At 36.7% G+C, this 24295-nt stretch overlaps 1 protein-coding gene across 20 annotated transcripts in view; it reads left to right on the forward strand.

Moving 5' to 3' along the window:
* Positions 1-24295, forward strand: part of TEX11 (testis expressed 11) — a 196489-nt gene that overhangs the window by 51689 nt on the left and 120505 nt on the right. For all 20 annotated transcript variants that reach the window (XR_014075955.1, XR_014075957.1, XR_014075951.1 and 17 more), the window contains 2 exons: positions 5113-5193; positions 11782-11867. Coding sequence is in view for 10 of the 20 variants with exons in the window: in XM_081566316.1 (XP_081422442.1) it covers positions 5113-5193; positions 11782-11867 (167 nt within the window). In the remaining 10 variants the exon portion in view is untranslated. The remainder of the gene's footprint in view (positions 1-5112; positions 5194-11781; positions 11868-24295) is intronic.

The raw sequence follows: 24295 nt of genomic DNA on the forward strand, positions 1-24295 counted from the left end.
CAAAAATCAGTTGACCCTAAAAGTAAACATTTATTTCTGGACTATTAGCTTTAGTCTATTTGAAACCATTGGGTGGTGTTTCAGGGGGCTCTGAAGTTTATATCTCAGTACAGAAAGAATTTAGTGAGAGGCAAAGTGTTAGATAAGTGATTTATTAGAATAAGTCATTTACGAGGGCTATAAGTGGGCAGGTGAGGGGGTGCTGTGCCCCCAAGAACTAACTGGGCTACAGTTTTATAATCAAAGGAAAAGTAAGGAAGGGGAGAAGACCTTCTTTGTCTTTCTTGAGTAGATATCATGCTTCCATCATCATCTCTTCCAGGTTGGACAAGGGAGTTTTCTTGTTCCTACATGGTCAAGCTAGGTCCACAAATTATCGTTGTTGTTTTAAATATGTGCAGAGAGCATGTCCTAGGGATCATTAATTTATTGTGTGCACTGGACAGGATGTTGGTCTCATGCCACCATTATTTTATTGTTTGAGGGCTTGTCTCATGGTTTTGTTGCATGGTTTTGTTGCTGAGCAAGCCTGCTTTGTTTTATGATTAAGCAAACCTGCTTTCTTGAGTAATTAACTTACAGGGACTCCCATATTTTTCCTACTTACAATCCCCTAGTGGGGTTGGCACGAGTTGGCAGGACTACCACCTGCCAACGTAGGAGATATAAGAGATGTGGGTTCGATCCCTGGGTTGGGAAGATCCCCTGGAGGAGGAATGGAGACCCACTCCAGTATTCCTGCCTGGAAAAACCCATGGGCAGAGGAATCTGGCAGGCTATGGTCCATAGGGTCACAAAGAGTCAGACATGATTGAAGCAACTTAGCACACTTGCATGCACTCGGTAGAGTTAGCTATTTAATCACCTACTTTTCCCTTTACTCTTAATCTTGTATCTTATCTCTTTGCTAAATTCACTTATTCTAGAATTTTTTGGTAAATTTTTTTTAATTGTCTATATAGGCTATCATGTCATCCACAGATAGGGACGATTTTATTCCTTTCAAATCTGTATAATTTTTCTAACCTATTGTACTGGCTGGGACTTTCAGTACTATGTTGAATAAGAGTGGTGAGTATGAATGATTTGTTTTGGACGTGTTATAATGCAATGTGTCAACCTTTGGTATATCTACATAACTCAGTTAACCAATATTTTCCAAATTTCCAGTTCATATTGTTACAAATTCATGCATGGTTAAAAGATGGACTCACAGGATAAGATAGGTCCATGAGTTTTAATGTAAAAGTACATTTATTAAAAGTTCATTTGTATGGTTCCAGAATTCACATCACAACTAAGCTTTAAGAAACTGCCACTTACTGAGTTTTGGTGTTGTATCAAAGGAGAACAGCCACAATTATCTGAAAAGACTGTTTTCCAACTACATAAATGTGTGAGAGTGGATATTCTTCATATACATAATTAAAACAACATTATGATAGGTATAATGAAGAATCATTATAAAACAATAAAATGAGAAAGACTAGAGATCTCTTCAAGAAAATTGGAGTGATAAAGAGAACATTTCATGCAAGGATGAGCAGGAAAAAGGACTGAAAAAAGTTAGCTTTCATTCCAGTCCCAAAGAAGGGCAATGCTAAAGCATGTCCAAACTACTGGACATTGTGCTCATTTTGCATTATAGTAAGGTAATGCTCAAAATCCTTCAAGCTAGGCTTCAGCAGTATGTGAACTGAGAACTTCCAGATGTACAAATTGGACTTAGAAAAGGCAGAGGAACCAGAGATCAAATTGCCAACATTTGTTGGATCATAGAGAAAACAAGGGAATTCCAGAAAAACATCTGCTTTATTGACTATGCTAAAGCCTTTGACTGTGTGGATCATAACAAACTGTGGAAAATTCTTAAAGAGATGGGAATACCAGACTACCTTACCTGTCATCTGAGTTACCTGTATGCGGGTCAAGAAGCAACGATTAGAAGCAGACATTAGAACCAGCCTGATTCAAAATTGGGAAAGGAGTAGGTCAGTATTGTCACCCTGTTTATTTAACTTCAATGCAAAGTACATCATGTGAAATGCTGGGCTGAATGAATCACAAGCTGGACTCAAGATTGCTGCGAAAATAATCAACAGCCTCAGATCAGATGACACCACTCTAGTGGCAGAAAGTGAAGAGGAACTAAAGAGCCTCTCAATGAGAGTGAAAAGCCTGGCTTAAAATTAAACATTCAAAAAAACTAAGATCATGGCATCCAGTCCCATCACTTCATAGCAAATAGATGGGTAAAAAAATAGAAGCAGTGACAGATTTTATTTTCTTGGGCTCCAAAATCACTGTGGACGGTGACTGAAGCCACAATGTTAAAAGACCCCTGTTCCTTGGAAGGAAAACTAGGACAAACCTAGACAGTGTATTAAAAAGCAGACAAAAGTCTGCTTTGTCACCACTTTGCTGACAAAGGTCTATCTACTCAAAACTATGGTTGTAGATGTTGAAGCACAAGCTGGAATCAAGATTGCCGGGAGAAATATCAATAACCTCAGATATGCAGATGACACCACCCGTATTCACTTCAATTCAGTTCAGTTGCTCAGTCGTGTCCAACTCCTTGCCACCCCATGACTGCAGCACACCAGGCCTCCCTGTCCATCACAAACTCCAAGAGCTTACTCAAACTCATGTCCGTTGAGTCGGTGATGCCATCCAACCATCTCATCCTCTGTCATCCCCTTCTCCTCCCGCCTTCAGTCTTTCCCAGCCTCAGGGTCTTTTCAAATGAGTCAGCTCTTCGCATCAGGTGGCCAAAGTATTGGAGTTTCAGCTTCAGCATCAGTCCTTCCAATGAATATTCAGGACTGATTTCCTTTAGGATGGACTGGTTGGATCTCCTTGCTGTCAAGGGACTCTCAAGAGTCTTCTCCAACACCACAGTTCACAAGCATCAATTCTTTGGTGCTCAGCTTTCTTTATAGTCCAACTCTCACATCCATACATGACTACTGGAAAAACAATGGCTTTGACAAAATGGACCTTTTTTGGCAAAGTAATGTCTCTGCTTTTTAATATGCTGTCTAGGTTAGTCATAGCTTTTCTTCCAAAATCACAACCTGCAGTGATTTTGGAGCCCCCCAAAATAAAGTCTCTCACTCTTTCCATTGTTTTCCCATGTATTTGCCATGAGGTGATGGGCCCAGATGCCATGATCTTGGTTTTCTGAATGTTTAGTTTTAAACCAGCTTTTTCATTCTCTTTATTTTCATCAAGAGGCTCTTTAGTTCTGCTTTGCTTTCTGCCGTGAGTGTGGTGTTATTTGCATATCTGAGGTTGTTGATATTTCTCCCAGCAATCTTGATTCCCGCTTGTGCTTCATCCATCCCAGCATTTCTCATGATGTACTCTGCATATAAGTTAAACAAACAGGGTGACAATATACAGCCTTGATGTACTGCTTCTCTGATTTGGAATCGGTCTGTTCCATATCCAGTTCTAATTGTTGCTTCTTGACCTGCATACAGATTTCTCAGGAGGCAGGTCAGGTGGCCTGTCATCCGCATTTCTTTAAGAATTTTCCACAGTTTGTTGTGATCCACACAGTCAAAGGCTTTGGCATACTCAATGAAGCAGAAGTAGATGTTTTTCTGGAGCTCTCTCACTTTTCCGATCATCGAACAGATGTTGGCAATTTGATCTCTGGTTCCTCTGCCTTTTCTAAATCCAATATGAACATCTCTAAGTTGATGGTTCACATACTGTTGAAGTCTGGCTTGGAGAATTTTGAGCATTACTTTGCTAGCGTGTGAGATGAGTGCAGTTGTGCGGTAGTTTGAATGTTCTTTAGCATTGCCTTTCTTAGGGATTGGAATGAAAACTGGCCTTTTCCAGTCCTGTGGCCACTGCTGAGTTTTCCAAATACCACCCTTATGGCAGAAAGCAAAAAACAACTAAAGAGCCTCTTGATCAAGGTGATAGAGGAGAGTGAAAATACTGGGTTAAAACACAGCATTCAAAAGACTAGGATCATGGCATTCGGTCCCATCACTTCGTGCCAGTAGATGTTGAAACAATGGGAACAGTGACAGACTTTTTTTCCCTTGTACTCCAGAATCAGTGTGGATGGTGACTGCATCCATGAAATTAGAAAACACTTGCTCCTTGGAAGAAAAACTATGACAAACGTAGAGAGCCTGTTAAAAAGCAGAGACATTACTTTCCCGACAAAGGCCCATATAGTCACAGCTGTGGTTTTTCCGATAGTTATGTATGGATGTTAGAGTTGCTCCATAAAGAAGGCTGAGTGCCAAAGATTTGATGGTTTTGAACTGTGGTGTTGAAGACTCTTGAAAGTCCCGTGGACTGCAAGGAGCTCAAATCAGTCCTGAGTAGTCATTGGAAGGACTGATGCTGAAGCTCCAATATTTTGGCCACCTGATGTGAAGAGCCGACTCATTACAAAAGACCCTGATGCTGAGAAAGGTTGAAGGCAGGAGGAGGAGGGGACGACAGTGGACAAGATGGTTGAATGGCATCACAGACTCTTTGGACATGAATTTGAGCAAGTTCTGGGAGATGGTGAAGGACAGGGAAGCCTGGTGTGCTGCAGTCCATAGGGTCTCAGATAGTCAGACATGACCGAGGCCACTGAACAACAACAAATAAATGGATGTGAGAGTTGGACCATAAAGAAGGCTTGTGCATCAAAGAATTGATTCTTTTGAATTATGGAGCTGAAGAAGATAACACCATATTAACAAATTGATCATCTCAATAGATGCATAGAAAGCCTTTGACAAAACTCAACACCCATTTATGATTAAAAACGCTTCAGAAAGTAAGCATACCTTAACATAATAAAGGCCATATGCAACAAACCCACAGCAAACACCCTAAATGGTGAAAAGCTGAAAGCATTTCCTCTAAAGTCAGAAACAAGACGAGTGCCCACTCACCACTGTTATTCAACATAATTTTTGTAGTCCTAGCCATAGCAATCAGGGAAGAGAAATAGTAGGAATCCACTTTGGAAAAGAAGAAATAAACAAATCAAGACCTTTTAACGGCAGTTCATATGTCGGAATTGACTTTTAGACATAGCTTTTTATTCATTTTAACCAGTACTGACATTTTGTTTTTTTGCTTTCCCAGGCAATTGCTCAAGGCGATTTTCAAAGAGCATCTAGTTGTATAGTACGCTGTAAAGATATGTTGGTGAAGCTTCCCGAAATGGTGAGTGAAATCTCTGCCTTCATTTTCCATGAGTTTGAAAATACACTATATCACGTTCTACGAAGACTCATTACTACTTCATGTGATCCTATAGAGTTTATATTTTGTATAAGATTTACTTACTTAGCCAAGATTTGAAATATTTTGCTTCTTTGGTTCTTTAATAGAACAGGTGTTCTAAAAAGTGATACAGGTTACTTCTTAACATTTCTTTGCTTTCCCTTTTATTGTCAAAACACTTTGGTAATATTTCCTCCATATGTCATGGTATGTGATGAAAGAAAGAAAAAATGAGTTTATTGCCCTACTGACAAGGTTGATAGCAGCTATTCATATCACTGCCATAGTATTTTTCTATATTGGGATTTGGAGGAGTGAGCAGTTTAATAGGAAAAATAAAACCTGTTTCTCAGACTGGAGTTCATCAATATTCCACAGTACATAATTTTTAATTTTTCCACTTTACCTCCCTTTTCCATTCTTTCTCCCTTATATCAGGCCTATGCTTACTTCAGTCTTTACTGTTACAGAGGAAACTGATACCAAAGATAAATTTGGTATCAGAATGGTCTCGCTCCATCACTTGTACCTTCATGTGAAACTAGGGGGTCTCAGTGCTCCATCACTTCTACCTTCATGTGAAACTGGTCTGTCTTTTCTCTCAAATTCTATGTTATAATGTAGAACTTAATTCAGTAACTATTTATATATTGCTAATATTATGTGGGTACTCTTCTAGTCTTTAAAAAAATTAAAAACAATTTCACAGTTACAAAACTGTAACAAGAATCTTACAAAGAATTCCTATATACCTTTTGCCCTGAGACCTAGTTCAAGTTTTTCAACACTTTGCACAAAATGAATTCTATCTAGGATTCACTTAGTCTCTAGTCTCTTTCACTGGAAAACTTCCTCACTCTTGCCTTGACTTTCATGACCTTGACAATTTTGAAGATTCCAGAACAGCCGTTTTGTAGAATGTGACTTAATTTATTTTTCAAAAATGAAAAAGAAATTTTATTGAGGTATATTTGACATATTACAACTGTATAAATTTGAGGTATTTTGCATGTTGATTTGATACACTTTTAATTTGCAGTATGGTTACTGGAGTAGTGTTAGCTAACACCTTTATCATGTCACATAAATGTCATTTTTTTGTGTTGAGAAGAGTCAAGATCTAGTTCCTTAGCAATTTAAAAATTTACAGCACAGTATTGTTGACTATAATCACTATGTTGTACATTAGATTTCCAGAAATTATCTACTAGCTGCAAGTTTAAACCCTTAAACGACGTCTCCCCAATTCCCTCTCTAACCAAATTAGGGTTTGTTCAGCGATTCCTTATGATTAGACTAGGTTATGAATTTGGGGCCAGAAAATCACAGAAATGATTCTCTTGAGTGACATACAAGATTGACTTATTCTATTGGTGGTGGTGCTGACTTTGATCCCTTGGTTAAAATGGTGTCTTACAGGTTTCTCCAGTGTAAACTTATGTATTTTTTTCCTTTGTTGTTCCTGAGTGTTGTGAGATGATACTCGGAGACTTTGTAAAATCCAGTTTCTCATCCAACTTTCACTATCTGTTGAGATAGCCTGCCTAAATTGGTACTGTGATGGTTGACACCTGGCTATTTTTCTAATTCTATCCTTCTTTCTATATTTATTAGGTGACATTCTACTATAATTTTTTATTGAGCTAAATATATGTAACATAAAATTTGCCATTTTAACAATTTTTAAGCATGCAATTCAGTGGCACTAAGTGTATTCACAGTGTTGTATAACCATCATTACTCTGTACTGATAAAAAGTCTATACTCATTACGCAAATACTCCTTTTTACTGCCTCCCCTGGTAACCTCAAATTTACTTTCTGTCTCTGTGAATTTGCTTGTTCTAGATATTTTATATAAATGGAATCATACAATATTTATCCTTTTGTGTCTGACTTATTTCATTTAGCATTAATATTTTCAAGGTGCATATCATGGATAGATATGCATGTTAGAGTTAGAGTTGATAAAGAGAAAAGCAAATGTAGTGGAGGGGATAGACTGAATTAGAGGTTTCAAGGATATGTAACAGAAAAGTAATTAACTATGCCTTTGTCAGAATGGGGCTACCAGTAAAAGACTTTGAAGTTCATAGTTAAGAGTTTATATTTTATTTAGAAGATGATTGATAAAACTATACTGTTAGAAAACTCAATATTTTCATTCTAAAGGTCAATGAAATTATTTAGTGTGCTTTTGATGAACTTAAGATTTAGACAAGACTTGAAAATCTAGGGCAAGAAATCTCGTGAGAGGAAATGACCAGTAAAGGTTGGAGAGGAGCTAACTGTAGTGTTAGTCACTTAAAAGGAGTTAATGAATTAAATAAGCCACCTTTCTTTTTTTCTGAGACATCCTTCCTGTATCCCAAAACTAGATTAAGAATTATCTAAGGTGTTGACATGATGGCAGAAGGTACTGCTGTATTGCTGTTTAGAGGCAAAGAAATAAAGTGTTTGGAAGTTTTTTTCTTAGAGCACCAAGAGAAGTAACTAATGACTAATGAGTTTATTATTACTGAGATATCTGAGGGTTAGAGAAAGCTGAGTAAGGGAGGGAGTGGAAGATATATGTCCTAAAGCCATTAAGGAAGAAAGTCAGGCAATTATCATTTAATTACTGCTAACTATTATAATTTAATAAAATGTAAAAATGCATGCTCTATAAATGTTTAAAAGACAACAAAATCACAAAGGAAAATAGCTTGGAACAAAAAAAATAATAGGTCTGCTTTTTCTCTATTTTAAGAATCTTAATTTACAAAGTAATATACAGAAAATGAAATTATCTGGTTAATTAAAAATAAAAAGTCTTGTATTGAACTCAAAAGTTAGTGATCAAAGTCATTTTTAGCAGCGATATCTAAGTTTTAAAAATCATCTATACAGTCTAATCTTGGCATTGTAAAGTAGGTATTTGGTTGGATCGGTCATTTCTGGGCCAGAGATGTAACCGTGGCTGGAGGTTGTAGAGATTCTGTAGTTCTAGTCTCATAAGTCCATTTCTATATGACCAATATACAATAGACTTACAGATCTACCTTCTTTGTATTACTTGCCATTGTATATTACTTGCAAAGTGAGATGTTTCCACTGCATGGAAGGCCAGGAAAGTATTTTTAAAAGAGATATTTGTATAGATCTTAGTACTTAATACTCCGTTATAAATATTTCATGAGGATAGGGATTTTTGTCTGTTTTGTTCACTGATGTATCTTTAATTCCTGAAATATTGCCTAATATTATAGATATTCTCTAGTGGCTCAGACAGAGAAGGCAATGGCACCCCACTCCAATACTCTTGCCTGGGAAACCCCATGGACAGAGGAGCCTGGTAGGCTGCAGCCCATGGGGTCGTGAAGAGTCGGACACGATTGAGCGACTTCACTTTCACTTTTCCCTTTCATGCACTGGAGAAGGAAATGGCAACCCACTCCAGTATTCTTGCCTGGAGAATCCCAGGGACTGTGGAGCCTGGTGGGCTGCCGTCTATGGGGTCGCACAGAGTCGGACACGACTGACGCGACTTAGCAGCAGCAGCAGTGGCTCAGATGGTAGAGTCTGCCTGAAATGCGGGAGACCCAGGTTCGATCCCTGGGTCAGGAAGATCCGATGGATAAGGGAATGGCAACCCAATCCAGTATTCTTGCCTGGAAGGGGAATGGCAACCCACTCCAGTATTCTTGCCTGGAAAATCCCATGGATAGAGGAGCCTGGCAGACCCCAGTCCATGGGGTCACGAAGAGTTGGACACAACTGAGCAACTAACACCCTCACATTATAGATAGAACATCCTTAGTAAATATTTATTATTCATAAATACTTTTATTTATTTTTTATTTTATTTTCATTTATAATATTATTTATCATTTATATAAATGAATGAGTGAATGGAACAGTATTGGTAATGAAAAGATTTTTTTGATCATTACAGTGAAATATGTTACAGATCTCTTAGTATATTTATTATACTGCTGCTACTGCTGCTGCTGCTAAGTCGCTTCAGTCATGTCCGACTCTGTGCGACCCCATAGACGGTAGCCCACCAGGCTCCCCCATCCCTGGGATTCTCCAGGCAAGAACACTGGAGTGGGTTGCCATTTCCTTCTCCAATGCATGAAAGTGAAAAGTGAAAGTGAAGTCACTCAGTCGTGTCCGACTCTGAGCGACCCCATGGGCTGCAGCCTACCAGGCTCCTCCATCCATGGGATTTTCCAGGCAAGAGTACTGGAGTGGGCTGCCATTGCCTTCTCTGATTTATTATACTAAATTAGTATATTTAAAATATTAGATATTTTAGTATTTTGTAGGTTTGGTCTTGGGCTTCACAGGTAGCTCAGTGGTAAAGAATCTGCCTGCCAATGCAGGAGCTGTGAGTTTGCTCGTTGGGTTGGGACAATTCCCTGGAGAAGGAATTTGCAACCCACTCCAGTATTCTTGCCTGGAAAATCCCATGGACAGAGGAGCCTGGCAGGCTGTGGTCCATGTGGTCTCAAAAGAGTTGGACATGACTTAGTGACCAAAACACAACAAAAACAACAAGGTTTGGTCTTATAAATTTGTTATTATTTGGTATTCTTTTCTCCCCTAGGAAGTAGCATTTAATGTAAGTACACTTAAAGGAATGGTGAGGGCAGAAAAAAAGAAAACACTGAGGAAATTGGATAAAGACTCAGTATATTTAATGTTCATCAAAAGTTTTACTTTCCATTTTTCTCTGTATAAGTTAGTTGCAAGCCTTTCTGCAGCAAGTGGGTATAAGCTGCATTATTCCAGTATAGCTGTATAACTGGTGTGGCCCTTTGTAAACCTATGGGATCTGGGGCATGTAATGAGTTAAGCTTTTTCTGTTGAAATGTCAAGAATGCATTTAAATATTTCTGGATTCTTGCCAGGCCCACATTACCAAGACTATTCTTTAGTTTGGATTCAAATATACAGTAGGTCTGATGTACTCAGGCATGCATATTGAGCTTCTACTTTCTTAATGTACTGTACAAAATTTCAAAGGGAAACTTATTTGAAGCAAGACGGCTCTTTACACATTACTTGCCTCAGGATCTGCCTCTGTAGTCTTACTCAGGTAACACTTATGTAAAAGATTCCTTTGTATGGATATGACAGATTCTAGATAGCTGATTTCTATAAATACTGAGGGGATATTTGGGTAAGTTATTAGAATTAAATTTTTTTCTCTTATGCCATTTCCCAGTATTTTGATGAATGAAAATTCTATAAGATATGACATTGTTGATACAAGGACTGAGATGCTGGTTAATAATCTGTAAGAGTATTTTCCTATGGCATCATTCACATACTTGTTTCTACTTTTATCTCAGTTGTAATTTAGGTAAAGAAAATTTTTGTTGTTATTAAGAGACATATTAATTATTTTTAAAAAAATAATTTTATGTATTTTGGCTGTTCTGGGTCTTCATTGCTGTGTGGGCTTTTATCTAGTTGCAGCAAGTGGGGGCTACTGTCTAGTTGTGGTGCATGGGCTTCTCAATGTGGGAGCTTCTCTTGTTTCAGAGCATGGGCTCTAGGGTGTGCAGGCTTCAGTAGTTGTGACATGTGGACTCAGTAGATGTGGCTCCTGAGCTCTAGAGTTGTGGCACGTGGGCTTAGTTGCTCCAAGGCATATGGGTCTTCCTGGATCAGGAATCAAACCTGTGTCTCCTACATTGGCAGGCAGATTCTTCACCAGTGAGCCACTTGGGAAGCCCAAAATTAATTATTTCTAAATAACTCTTATGACTAGATAGTGCTTTGAACTTTAGGATTATTTTTAATTGTCTTAATTTTGAAAGATATTCATTCATTTTTTCCCCCTTCAATAGTGATTTTGTTTTCTTTGCATATACTCTTTTCTAATGCTTTTTAACAAATCTGGCAACCTACAGAGGCATTTTAGCCTGTTTTTTTTGCTGGGCAATGATTGGTGTCCCCATTTTCTGTTACAAAGAACCTTTCAAGTTTAATTAGTAATGTATTACTTTTCCATATGTAACTGATGCCACACTCTGAATATTTTTAGTTCCTCTTTATATAAATTGAGAGGTTTTGTTAAGGATGAGTGAAGGTGAAATTTGCTCAGTCGTGTCCGACTCTTTGTGACCCCATGGACTATACAGTCCATGGAATTCTCCAGGCCAGAATACTGGAGTGGGTAGCCTTTCCCTTCTCCAGGGGATCTTTCCAACTCAGGGATCAAACCCAGGTCTCCCACTTAGCAGGTGGATTCTTTACCAGCTGATGCACAAGGGAAGCCCAAGAGTATAGGAGTGGGTAGCTTATCCCTTCTCCAGGGGATCTTCCCCACCCACGAATTGAACCGGGGTCTCCTGCATTGCAGGCAGATTCTTTACCAACGGAGCTATCAGGGAAGCCCAAGGATGAGTGGGTTATTGGTTATTTTTATGTACAGAACACTTATTATGTCTTAAAGACTCTGAAATGCCATAGATTTTTTAATGTTAAAAGAATCATGAATCTGACATATCTTGTTTGTTTGTTTTTTATATTGCAGACTTCTTATCTTCATACTGTCTGTTACAACTTTGGATTACAAACCTACAAGCAGAATAAATATGAAGAAAGTTCTTTCTGGCTTAGGTAATGTAAAAAAATAATGAATGTAAATTCAGGATTATTATCATAGAGTTCAGTTAATACTTACCATGGGGTACTTTGGAAGTTTAAATGTTTTCTGATTTCAGAAGCCAACATGCTAAATTTATTTACTCTTTTAAAATGCATTGTTTATTATTCTTGTATGTTTCCAGCTGATAGAAAAGTATATTCTTAATGCTAACATAAAGAGCATGTTCTGTGTCCATTCCTCCTTTGTATTTCCAACAAGAATATGGAAATCTTTATTTTTTGCTTTGGTATATATTGGTGTCTGCTAACCCCAGAGTATAAGGGCAGGTGGGTAAATAGGAAGATCAGCTAAAATTATTAGTCTTACATGAATTTTGGTATTTTAATATTAGTCAAGTAAATATATGTTAAACACTTACTATATGCTTATTACTATACTAAGATTTGTACTATTGTGTTGAATCTGGAAATATCAAAGGAATAGTGAAAAAATGTAGCACTCATATGCAAGAATCCTGTGTTTCACTGAATACCTATGCCCAGTACAGGTTCTGACACATGGTAGATACTCAGTAATTGCTGGTTAAATGAATTTCTGTGAAAAATATATTTCTCTGTAGATGTTACATAAAGTGCTTTGAATATCAGGGGATTATGGAGTAAAATATATTAAATCAATTCACTAAATGTTTCTGTTCTCTGAGTATGGGGTTAATTCTAGTTATTTGGAGATAGCCTCTTGATTAGTTTAACTGCTGTGAAGCTTACATTTGCCATTAATGAAATAAATAGAAATATCATTAAGATTATAGTCCTCACAGGCATATATATATCTCTAATAAAATATTTATGCAAATAACTTGTTTGTATAAAAGACTTTTTCAGGCCCAAAGATTGATCAAACTCTATAAAGAACTATGTCTGACAGAACAGGCTTATGCAGTTATAAGAGATATACTTGTCTCAATTTAGACTGGTTCACACAAGTGGGATATACCTGCAATTTTTATTATAAATCACATTTTATAAATTGAATTATTAAAAGTATACCAAAGGAACTAACTAGTTTAATGTAGGTTTACCACAGGTTTCCTTTATTTTTTATTTATTTATTTATTTTGGGGGGTAAATTAATTTATTTATTTTAATTGGAGGCTAATTACTTTACAGTATTGTAGTGGTTTTTGCCATACATTCACATGAATCAGCTATAGGTGTACATGTGTCCCTCATCCTGAACCCCCCTCCCACCTCCCTCCCCATCCCATCCCTTCCCTCAGGGTTGTCCCAGTGCAGTGGCCCTGAGCACCCTGTCTCATGCATCGAACTTGGACTGGCAATCTATTTCACATATGGTAATATACATGTTTCAATGCTATTCTCTCACATCATCCCACCCTCACCTTCTCCCACAGAGTCCAAAAGTCTGTTCTTTACATCTGTGTCTCTTTTGCTGTCTTGCATATAGGGTCATTGTTACCATCTTTCTAAATTCCATATATATGTGTTAGTATACTGTATCGGTGTTTTTCTTTTTGACTTACTTCATTCTGTATAATAGGCTCCAGTTTCATCCACCTCATTAGAACTGATTGAAATGCATTCTTTTTAATGGCTGAGTAATATTCCATTGTGTATATGTACCATAGCTTTCTTATCCATTCAGCTGCTGATAGACATCTAGGTTGCTTCCATGTCCTGGCCATTGTAAACAGTGCTGTGATGAACATTGGGGTACACGTGTCTCTTTCACTTCTGCTTTCCTCGGTGTGTATGCCCAGCAGTGGGATTGCTGGGTCATATGGGAGTTCTGTTTCCAGTTTTTTAAGGAATCTCCACACCACAGGTCTCCTTTAAATGAGCAACCTTTTTATAAAGTGAATGAAGAGAAAGTTCTACTCCAAGATTGGGCAGTATTTGGGGGAGGAGCACTCAGAAAGATGGCATCGACCTATCAAAGATTAGTATGCCAAGGAGATAGAATGGGAAGGACAAAAAAAGAAAAAAGGATGTTATGGTGCCAAGGATGGCTTTGGAAGCTTAAGACTATGGAGATGAGCCTGTAGTTTATGCCAAGAATAAATATGAACATCAATATTCTCTAGGAAGTGGTTTATAAGAGTAGACTTAGGCTGAAGTGGCATAACATGTAGGTAATTATCATATATGCCATGGATTGTTGATCTCTTATCTGTCATCATCTTTTTAAGAAAACCTTACAGAAGGAAAATATGATGGTTGATAGAACATGACTGATATTTCTATCATAAGCTAACTGTATCAGATTTTTACTATATGTTTCAGTTCAGTTCAGTTCAGTCGCTCGGTTGTGTCTGACTCTGCAGTCTGCAGTCTGTGGACTGCAGTACGCCAGGCTTCCCTGTCCATCACCAACTCCTGGAGCTTACTCAAACTCATGTCCATCTAGCTGGTGATGCCATCCAACTATCTCATCCTCTGTCATCCCCTTCTCCTCCCGCATTCAATCTTTCCCAGCCTCAGGTCAGTTCTTTGCATCAGGTGGCCCAAGTATTGGCGTTTCAGCTTCAGCATCAGTCCTTCCAGTGAATATTCAGGACTGATTCCCTTTAGGATGGACTGGTTGGATCTCCTTGCAGTCCAAGGGACTCTCAAGAGTCTTCTCCAATACCACAGTTCAAAAGCATCAATTCTTCAGTGTATGTTTAGTGGCTGTATTATTAGGCCTAGAGAATTCCATAGTCCATGGGGTCACAAAGAGTCAGACATGACTGAGTGACTTTCACACACACACACACACACACACACACACACACACACACACACGCACGCACGCACGCACGCACGCACGCACACAATTATTAGGAACATTATTTTACCCACAGTCATATTTTCATCAAAAACTATATAACAAATTTATAGAGTACCACTATCTTTTGACTCTTTTGTATTCTTGTCACTAGGATGAGATTGAGGAAAACAAGAAGGACTTGAATTCTAGGCCTAGTTATTATATATTATTTTAATGTTTCTTCCAGTTTTTTTCCCACATCTTTTGGGGATATAAAATAACTTCATGAAGTATTATCAAATGCCTTGAAAAAGATTGTATTTTAATGAATTTAAAAAGAGGCAAAAATAGTTATCAACATTGTGATACTTATTTTTAGATACCAACTGTTTGATAATGATGATGCATATATTGTAGAGTGTTTAGTAACATGCTTTGGAAATAAAAGCTGCTCAATAAATGGCAGTAGCTGTTGCTATTACTAGGTGATGTGTTTGCTATTTATTGTACACGGGTGCTAACATGGCCACTTCAGTAGTTTAGTCCAGAATTTATCAAAGTGAAATCAAATGCAGATTACATCTTGACTCCCCAGGTAAAAATATTATAGAGACAAACACTCGCATCTTTTATCATATACTGCCAGTCTTTGGGTCATTTTTTCTTTGGACTTTAATTATCCGTATGTTTGGACCAGTTGGTTGGGAGCAGTCGGTGATACAAGAAGGAATAAATAGCTGCTAATTAAGCACCCTTCTCTGTGAATTTTGTACTAGAAGGAGGGCATGGAAAGTGAGTGTACTTTCTGTAGGCTTAACTCTTTTGCGAATAGTGAATATCTGAAGCTAGAAGTTATGTACAATTTGAAAGTACCCGTTCAGTCTAAAAGGAAAACCCGTCATCTTTACACAAATTATAAGAGATCAAAACTGCTATAGTGTATTAGAATTTTGTTGAAGTAGAAGCCTAGGACATAAAGGGTGGTAGCGGATATTGTTTATAAAGCCCTTTTCTTTCCCTCAGTTCTTGTTAACAGATCTCAGTTTAGGACCTTGTCAGTTTTTGTCTCCCACAAGCCTTTTCTTTTGCTAAAAAACTTCATAAATAGCTGCTGCTTTCCTTGATTTCTTCCACACTTTTGGGATTATATCCCCTGATTAGAGATGCCACAGATTATAAAAGGCTGCTGTAATTATGGATGAAATTGGGAATCCTTAAGCTTACTTTATTGTTGGTGCCAAGGTACCTGCCTCAGTGGGTTCAAATGACAAATTTACATAAGACTGCATAGAATATAAAATTTCACATTGTTGAAATGAGCTTTGGAAATATGCTTAAGAGGTTTTATTTTGTTCAATAAAATACAATTTTTCTTTTTCTCCCGTTTTTTAATTCTTGCTATATTGCACTCCTCTGTCTGCTCCTGTCAGAGGCAAGAATAAGTAGGCGGGAAAGAGACTGTTGATATAGAACTTTGTTCTGCACTCTAGGGAATTTGTTAGTGGCCTTTCAGGTGCCCTGGTGGAATTTAAATTTAGTGTTTAGTCTTTTAAAGTCCTTTCTAATATTTTGGACATATATTTTGCTGAACTTGGCATTTTAGAAAAGGTGTATAGAAACTGCACTGTAAGTAATTAGTATTCCACAAGAAGTACTGTAAACCAAACAATAGAAATGAGTCCAACTCAAAAGGGTTTGGAGCTAATTTACTGCAAAGACTTTGCAGATACTTTTCCCTCTGGAAGGAAAGTATCCTAATTCTCAAACTTTAGTCATATTCTGTATCTTATTTTATCATAACTTATTTTATTTTTTTGCCATGCTGAGTGACATGTGGGATCTTAGTTCCCCAGCCAGCGATAAAACCCATGACCCTGCACTGGAAGTGTGGAATTTTAACCACTGGACTGCCAGGGAAGTCCCTTAGTCATATTCTTTTTTTCCCAAAGCTTCTAGATTTTATTTTGACCAAATTCTTGAACTAATAAATCTAATTTTCTTTTAAAATTCCAACCAGAATACAATGAATTAAATTACACAAAAGAAATACCTAAATTATCACAGTCAAAATTTGTAATCTGGACTCTCTGAGGATTTTATGGTTAGTAAACCAAAATTCTAGTTAAAACTTCAAGACATCACACTTTCAATGGGATTCATGTTCTAATACTCTTGTATTAGAATATGATGACTTTTCTAGATCTTCCTCTTAACTGTTTGAAACAAATGGACACAGAATCTTATGTGGTATGATCACTACTTGACTCCCAATTTACCTGGTTTTTTTTTTCACAGTAGTAAAAGATCTTTATTAGTTTTCACAATCAATAGCCAGGCAAAAAATGAAAGATAATTACAATTGCAAGCCAAATGGGAATATGATTAACCTAACAATATAAAATAATTACATACAATTTGGAGGGTTCCGCAGAGTGATGTAGTAAGTAGAAGTGCATATATGCACATGTTTTCATCTGCCCAGCTAGACTATGTCTTTTGGTTGGTGCATTTAATCCATTTAGATTTAAGGTAATTATCAATATGTATGATCCTATTACTGTTTTCTTAATTGTTTTGGGTTTATTTTCTGTAGGTCTTTTCTTTCTCTTGTGTTTCCCGCCTAGAGAAGTTCCTTTAGCATTTGTTGTAAAGCTGATTTGGTGACACTGAATTCTCTTAACGTTTGCTTGTCTGGAAAGCTTTTGATTTCTCCATCAAATCTGAATGAGAGTCATGCTGGGTAGAGTATTCTTGGGCGTAGGTTCTTCCCTTTCATCACGTTTTAAGTATATAGTGCCATTCCGTTCTGGCTTGTACAGTTTCTGTTGAGAAATCACCTGATAGCCTGATGGGAGTTCCCTTGTGTGATATTTGTCATTTTTCCCTCGTTGCTTTTAATATTTCATCTTTGTCTTTAATTTTTGTCAGTTTGATTACTGTGTTTCTTGGTGTGTTTCTCCTTGGGTTTATCCTTCCTGAGACTCTGTGCTTCCTGGACTTGTTTGACTATTTCCTTTCCCATGTTTAGGGAGTTTTCAGCTATTATCTCTTCAAATATTTTTTCAGGTCCTTTCTGTCTTCTCCTTCTGGGACTGCTATAATGCGAAAGTTGGTGTATTTAATTGTTGCCCCAGAGGTTTCTTAGGCTGTCTTCATTTCTTTTCATTCTTTTCTCTATATTCTATTCTGCGGCAGTGATTTCTACCATTCTGTTCTCTGGGTCATTTATCCATTCTTCTGCCTCAGTTATTCTGCTATTGATTCCTTCTAGTGTATTATGAATCAAGAAAACATTTTAAAATGTTGTTTATTATTCACCTCTGTTTGTTCTTTAGTTCTTGTAGGTCTTTGGTAAACATTTCTTGCATCTTCTCCATTGTTTTCTCGAGATCCTGGATCATCTTCACTATCATCTCCACTTTGTTTAGTTGTTTTTTCTGGGGTTTTATCTTGTCCCTTCATCTGGGACATGACTTTCTGCTTTTTCATTGTGATTAATTTTCTATAATATGGTTTTTGTTCTAGCTGCTGTGGGACTGTGGTTCTTCTTGCTTCTTCTGTCTACCCTCTGATGAAGGAGGCTAAGAGGCTTATGTAAGCTTCCTGATGGGAGGGACTGGTGTGGGAAAAACTGGGTCTTGCTCTGGTAGATGAGACCTTGCTTAGTAAAGCTTTAATCCAATTATCTGCTGATGAGTGGAGTTGCACTCCCTCCCTGTTAGTTATTTGGCCTGAGGTGATCCAGCCCTTGGGTTTACAGGCTCTAGGTAGGGTTAATGGTGACCTCCAAGAGGAATTATGCCAAGAGGGAACTTCCAGGACTACTGCTGCCAGTGCCCTGTCTCTGTGGTGAGCCCCTGCCAACGACCCACGCGTCCACAGGATACTCTCCAACACTAGCAGGTATTTTTGGTGCAGTCTCCTGTGGGGTCACTGCTCCTTTCCTCTGGGTCTTGGTGTGCACAAGGTTTTGTTCATGCCCTCTAAGGCTAGAATCTGTTTTCCCCAATCCTGTGGAAGCCTTATAATCAGATCCCACTGCCCTTCAAGGTCAGATTCCCTGGGGATTCCCAGTTCCTCCGTTGGTTCCCCAGGCTGGGAAGCTTGACGAGGGGTTCAGAACCTTTACAACAGTGGGAAAACTTCTTTGGTATTACTGTTCTCCAGTTTGTGGGTCACCCACCTGGTCGGAATGGGATTTGATTTTATCGTGATTGCATCCCTCCTACCATTTCACTGTGGCTTCTTCTTTGTCTTTGGATATGGGGTATCTTTTTTTGGTGTGTTCCAGTGTCTTCCTGTCGATGGTTGTTCAGCAGATAGTTGCAGCTTTGATGTTTTCACAGGAGGAGATGAGCGTATGTCCTTCTACTCCACCATCTTGAACCAGAAGCCCCTTAGGCATATTCTCAATCAAGGATGATTTTCCTTGATTTCTAGTAGTTCTTTCTAATTCACTCAACAATAGTGGAGCTACTGGCTGATAAACACTTGGGAAGCTTCCTTTCCCCTTTGGTGTGAGACCTATTTTCTAATTATGGCAAATTAAATTTGGGAGAGAAAAATCAAAATGAAAAGGTATTACCCATGGATATAGTAAAAATAATGTTTAAACTTTCTTTGCTAATTAAAGAAGTTATTTGTGCTAATTATAAAAATTTAAATATCACAAAATACATAATATGAAAAGTAAAAGTTGCCTGTAATCCCACACTCATAAATGCTCAGTATTAACATTTTACATTAAATGACAAGGAAAACATGAGAATCATTGACATACATTTGGAAGATTTGAGGAGCTGAATTTTTTCAAAGTGGAATGTAAGTAAAGAAGGTTAGTGAAATTAAACTGAGCCAAAGGTTATATATAGGAAAATTCCTAATTGATGACCTCTTGTTATAGTAGAGACAGTGAGATAAATGGGGAAAATGACAGAAAACATTTGAATTGGATAGAATCCTGAAAAATTGGATGAAAACCTGAAAGTGTTTTGTAAAAATAATCTATCATCACAATGTTGTAATTCTCTTCCAATAATATAAAAATAAATAAATAAATAAATAAATACAAATTAATTTTTAAAAGAAAAAGAAAAATTAAAAAATAAAAGATGGGTGACACTCTGCTGGAAAAAAATCTAATATTGATCTTAATAAATAAAACTTAAATGATCCTACTGCCTTAACACACATCAGAGACTAAGTGCTTATAAATTTCTGAAGAATAGAGATCTTTGTAGGTTAACAAAAATGAGAATATTTCTCAACTCCTGTGTAAGAATTCTGGGTTGTTTTTCTCTCTCAGCATCCAAAGAAAGCATGATTTCTTTAGCATCCTTCTGAGACCAGTTTGTGTTTTTACACACACACACACAAAGCTTAATGTTGCTTGATTTTTGGAAGTGAATAAATAATTGGGTACACAGTATGTTAGAGGAGGAGTAATTTTTTAGCTTCTTTTCTAAACATGATTTTAAATTTCTCTAAAACAAATCTAAAGCCTATCTTAGTTGGTAGGTAATGTGAGTTGCTTCCTGTTTAGTTGGAAAGTTTTTATCTTAGATGTAGTATCCTTAAGTGGGAAGAGAAGTGTGTCTTTTTCCAATTCTATAAAGCTTTTTGTGTCTCTCATGGAATCAAAAGAGGAGAACTTAACAAAAATCATAGTATTTTTTTCTAAATTCATAGTGCTTAGAGTTAGTTAACCCAGATTACATAATTTCTGTGATGGTTTTTTAAAAAGACTTTCGTTTGACTTAAAAAAATTTTTTTTTTGGCCATGCAGCATGTTGGATCTTTGTTCCCTGACCAGGGATCAAACCCACACCCTCTGCATTGGAAGTGTGGAGTCTAAACCATTGGACTTCCAGTGAAGTCCTTCTATGATCATTTTAAAAAATAGTTATGTTTACAATAAGGACAGTGTTAATGAGATATTTATCAATATTGAGCTTTTACTATGGTTGTATAGGAATATATAATGCCAAGGTTTTCTAATAAGAAGTAAGGAAAACAACAAAGGAAATATGCATAAGTGTACTTACATGCAGAAATATTAATGGTTCAGTATATGAGCCCAAGGGAAGTTTGTATCAGTTTTAATGCTACTTAATATTCGTTGCTTTAATTTTGCTTCTGTTATCAGCCTGAGACCTTGAGAATTTGACAACATTATCTGTAATCAGGCAGTGTGATCTAGGGAAAGATCACAGAACTAGCATTAGAAAATCTGTTACTAATCAAATGTGTGACCTTGGGGCACTTATGTAACTACTATGTGCTGTGATTTACCCATCTGAAATATTAGTTCAGCATTATTTGTGTAGATGACTTGCAATGAAGATAGCATAATACAACAGTACTTTGAAAAGATATGGGTATGTAATCATAGACTATGATTAAATTATTAACTGTAAAAATGATCATATAGAAGACATGTTTTGATGGAAAATGGAAATGTATTAGCGCCATCTTGTGGAAATATAACAAATTATATAGTAGCAATTTTAATAAGATAATTTACTATACATAACACTTTATAGCTGTGAGAACTCTTACAGATCATCTAGTTCAATAATTAAGAAGCTGTGTTCTGTGGTGTCCTTGGGTTCTGCCAGAAGAGCTTCAGAATCTCCTTTAAGAGAAGGAGGAGACTTACCTACAGTTCTCCAAGATCCCCATCTTGCTTCAGAGAAATCAGGCTTAAATCAGTTTCCTGTGTAGTATGTCCTTTTTAAGATTTTGTTTGAAAAAAATGATTCATCTGCTTACAATTTAAAAATGAGTGATATAGATTGACTTCATCTTGTACAGATAAAGAAATGAAAATTTAGAGAGACCAAGAGATTTATACAAGGGCACATAGCTGAGGCACTAGATCTCCAGTCTTTTATGAATAGTCTTCCTCCAAAGGTCAGTAGTGATGTCCCCATATTTTACTTTCAGTTTTAGTAATTTGAGTCTTTTTTATTCTTGGTCAGTGTAGCTAAAGGTTTGTCAGTTTGTTGGATCTTTTCAAAACACCGATTTTTGGTTTTCTTGATTTTCTCTATTGTTTTTAAATTATCTATTTCATTTATTTCCATTGTCATCTTTATGACTTTTCCCCCTCTGTGCTTACATTAGGCTTAGTTTGCTGACTTTTTTTTCCCCTGAGATGGGAGGTTGAGACCTTTTTTAAATATTGCTGATTATGGCCATAATATTTCCTCTAACCATTACTTTAGCTTCATCTAATAAGTTTTGGTATGTTTCATTTTTTTCCTTTTCATTCAGCTCAAGGTATTTTCTGATTTCCTTTTGACTTGTTCTTTGACCTGTCAATTATTTAGGAAGGTGTTGTTTAATTTCCACACAACTTTTTGTTCTTGATTTCTAATTTATTTCCATGTACAGAGAGAATATACTTTGTATGATTTCAGTCCTGTTAAGTCAACTGAGGCTTTTTAAGGTCTAGAATATGTTCCATCCTGGGGAAGATTCTGTGTGCACTTGAGAAGAATGTGTAGTTGTTGAGTGGAATGTGGTGTAGATGTCTGTTAGGTTAGTAGATTTATAGTGTTCAAGTTTTCTGTATCCTTTTTGATGTACTGTCTCATTGTACTGTACATTATTGAAAGAGGGACATTGATACCCCTTCTCCGTTCAATTTTGTTGACTTTTGCTTCATGTATTTTGAGACTCTGTTGTTAGGTCCATTCATATACATTTATAATTTTTATATCTTCCTTATGGATTAGCTTTTTTCTCATAACATAATATCCTTCTTTTCCTCTAGTAACATTTTTTTTTTGAAGTCTGTTTTGTTTGATATTAGCATAGCCATTGTAGTGCTCTTATGGAGTTGTTATTTACTTGGTATATCTGTTTCCATTCCTTTACTTTCATCCTCTTTGTATATTTGAATCTAAAGTGTATCTCTTGTCAACAGAATATAGTTGGATCTTTATACCTGACATTATTGCTTTTTGTTTTCTATCTGTTTTATGCCTACTTTCCCCCTCTTTTTCTCCCTCACTACCTCATTTTGTCTTAAAAGTGTATTTTTTGAAAACTAATGAATTTATTTTTTATTGTGCTAATATATAACATAAAATTTGCTATATCGTTCTAAGTATATATTTCAGTGACATTAACTACATTCACTGATGTTGTCATCATCACTATTTCTAAAACATTTCCATAACCCCAAACAGAAAACTCTGTAACTTTTAAATATTAGTTCCTCCTTCCTCCCTCCCCCTCATCCCCAGAAAGCTAATATGCTTTCTGTCTCTATGAATTTGCCTATTCTAGATAATTCCTTTAAGTGGAATCACAAAGTATTTGTCCTTTTGTGTCTGGCTTATTTCACTTGGCATGATAAGTTCTAAGTTTATCTATGTTGTATAATGTATAGATATGTATACACATCCCTGTTTTAGCTAATAACTTATTTTACTGTGGAAAAATATATATAACATTAAAATTATAATTTTAATAATTTTTAAGTGCACAATTCAGTGGCATTTAAGTACATTCACAGTGTGTGCAGCCATCAGTTCAGTTCAGTTCAGTCGCTGACTCGTGTCCGACTCTTTGCGACCCCATGATCTGCATTGCAGGCGGATTCTTTACCGAGTAGATTGTTTTTTTTTTCATCAAATTTGGGACATTTTCAACCATTATTTCTTTGAATATGTTTCCTATCCCTTTCTCTTGCTTCCCCTCCTTTCGGTACTCTGATTGTGCTTATGTTGGTGTGCTTAATGATGTCCCACATTTCTCTGAGGCATTGTTCTTTTTTTCTCATCTATATTTTATTGTTTAAATTTGTATAATCACTATCAGTCTGTCTTCACATTTGTTTTTTCTCTTTTTGCCTGCTCAGATCTACTTTGAGCCTCTTCCAGTGAATTTTTCATTTCAATTATTGCACTTTTCAGCTTGAGAATTTCTACTTTTTAAAATTATTTTGATCATTTAATCAATATATTCTTATTCTCTATTTGATGAATCACTGTTACCATACCTTCCTTTAATTATTTAAACATGGTTTCCTAAAGTTTTTTTGAACATATTTCTAATAGCTTCTTTGAAGTATTTTTCTAATAAGTGTAATATTTAGGACTTCTCAAAGGCAGTTTCTATTGCTTTCTCCTTTTCCTCTGTGTGAGTCACTGTTTTATTGTATGTCATATAATATTGTGTTGAAAACCAGACATTTTGGATAATATATTGTGGCAAGTTTGGATACCTATCCTCCTCTTTTTTGGAAGTTACTTTTCTTTTATGGTTTGTTTGGTCATCTATTTGCTTGTTCACCTGACTGGACTAATTCTGTGAGGTCTGTTTTTCTTACAGTATATGACCTCTAATGTCCCTGCTGAGAGTTTTTTCTCCTGTTTTTGTCTTTTCATGGCTCTCAGGTGTTCACCCCTGCATCTGGAAACATAAGCCCCATGTTGGTCAAAGGTTGTTTTAAGCCTACTTAGCCAGTTTGATTTTCACCCTTTCCTTTTGATTATGTGTTTGGCTTAAAGACTGTCTTCACAGTTCAGTGAATTCATTATTTTGCCCTGTATTCATCCAGGGGTTAGTAGCCAGTATGTTCTCTCTCTGGTCATGCCTGAGTGAGTAGTCTTGGGCACGTGCACAATCTCCAACACTACCCGCCACTCCCCATCCCCCA

This window comes from Giraffa tippelskirchi, chromosome X (assembly GCF_054371585.1).
Source record: "Giraffa tippelskirchi isolate mGirTip1 chromosome X, T2T-mGirTip1v1.2.pri, whole genome shotgun sequence".
Classification (NCBI taxonomy): Eukaryota; Metazoa; Chordata; class Mammalia; order Artiodactyla; family Giraffidae; genus Giraffa; species Giraffa tippelskirchi.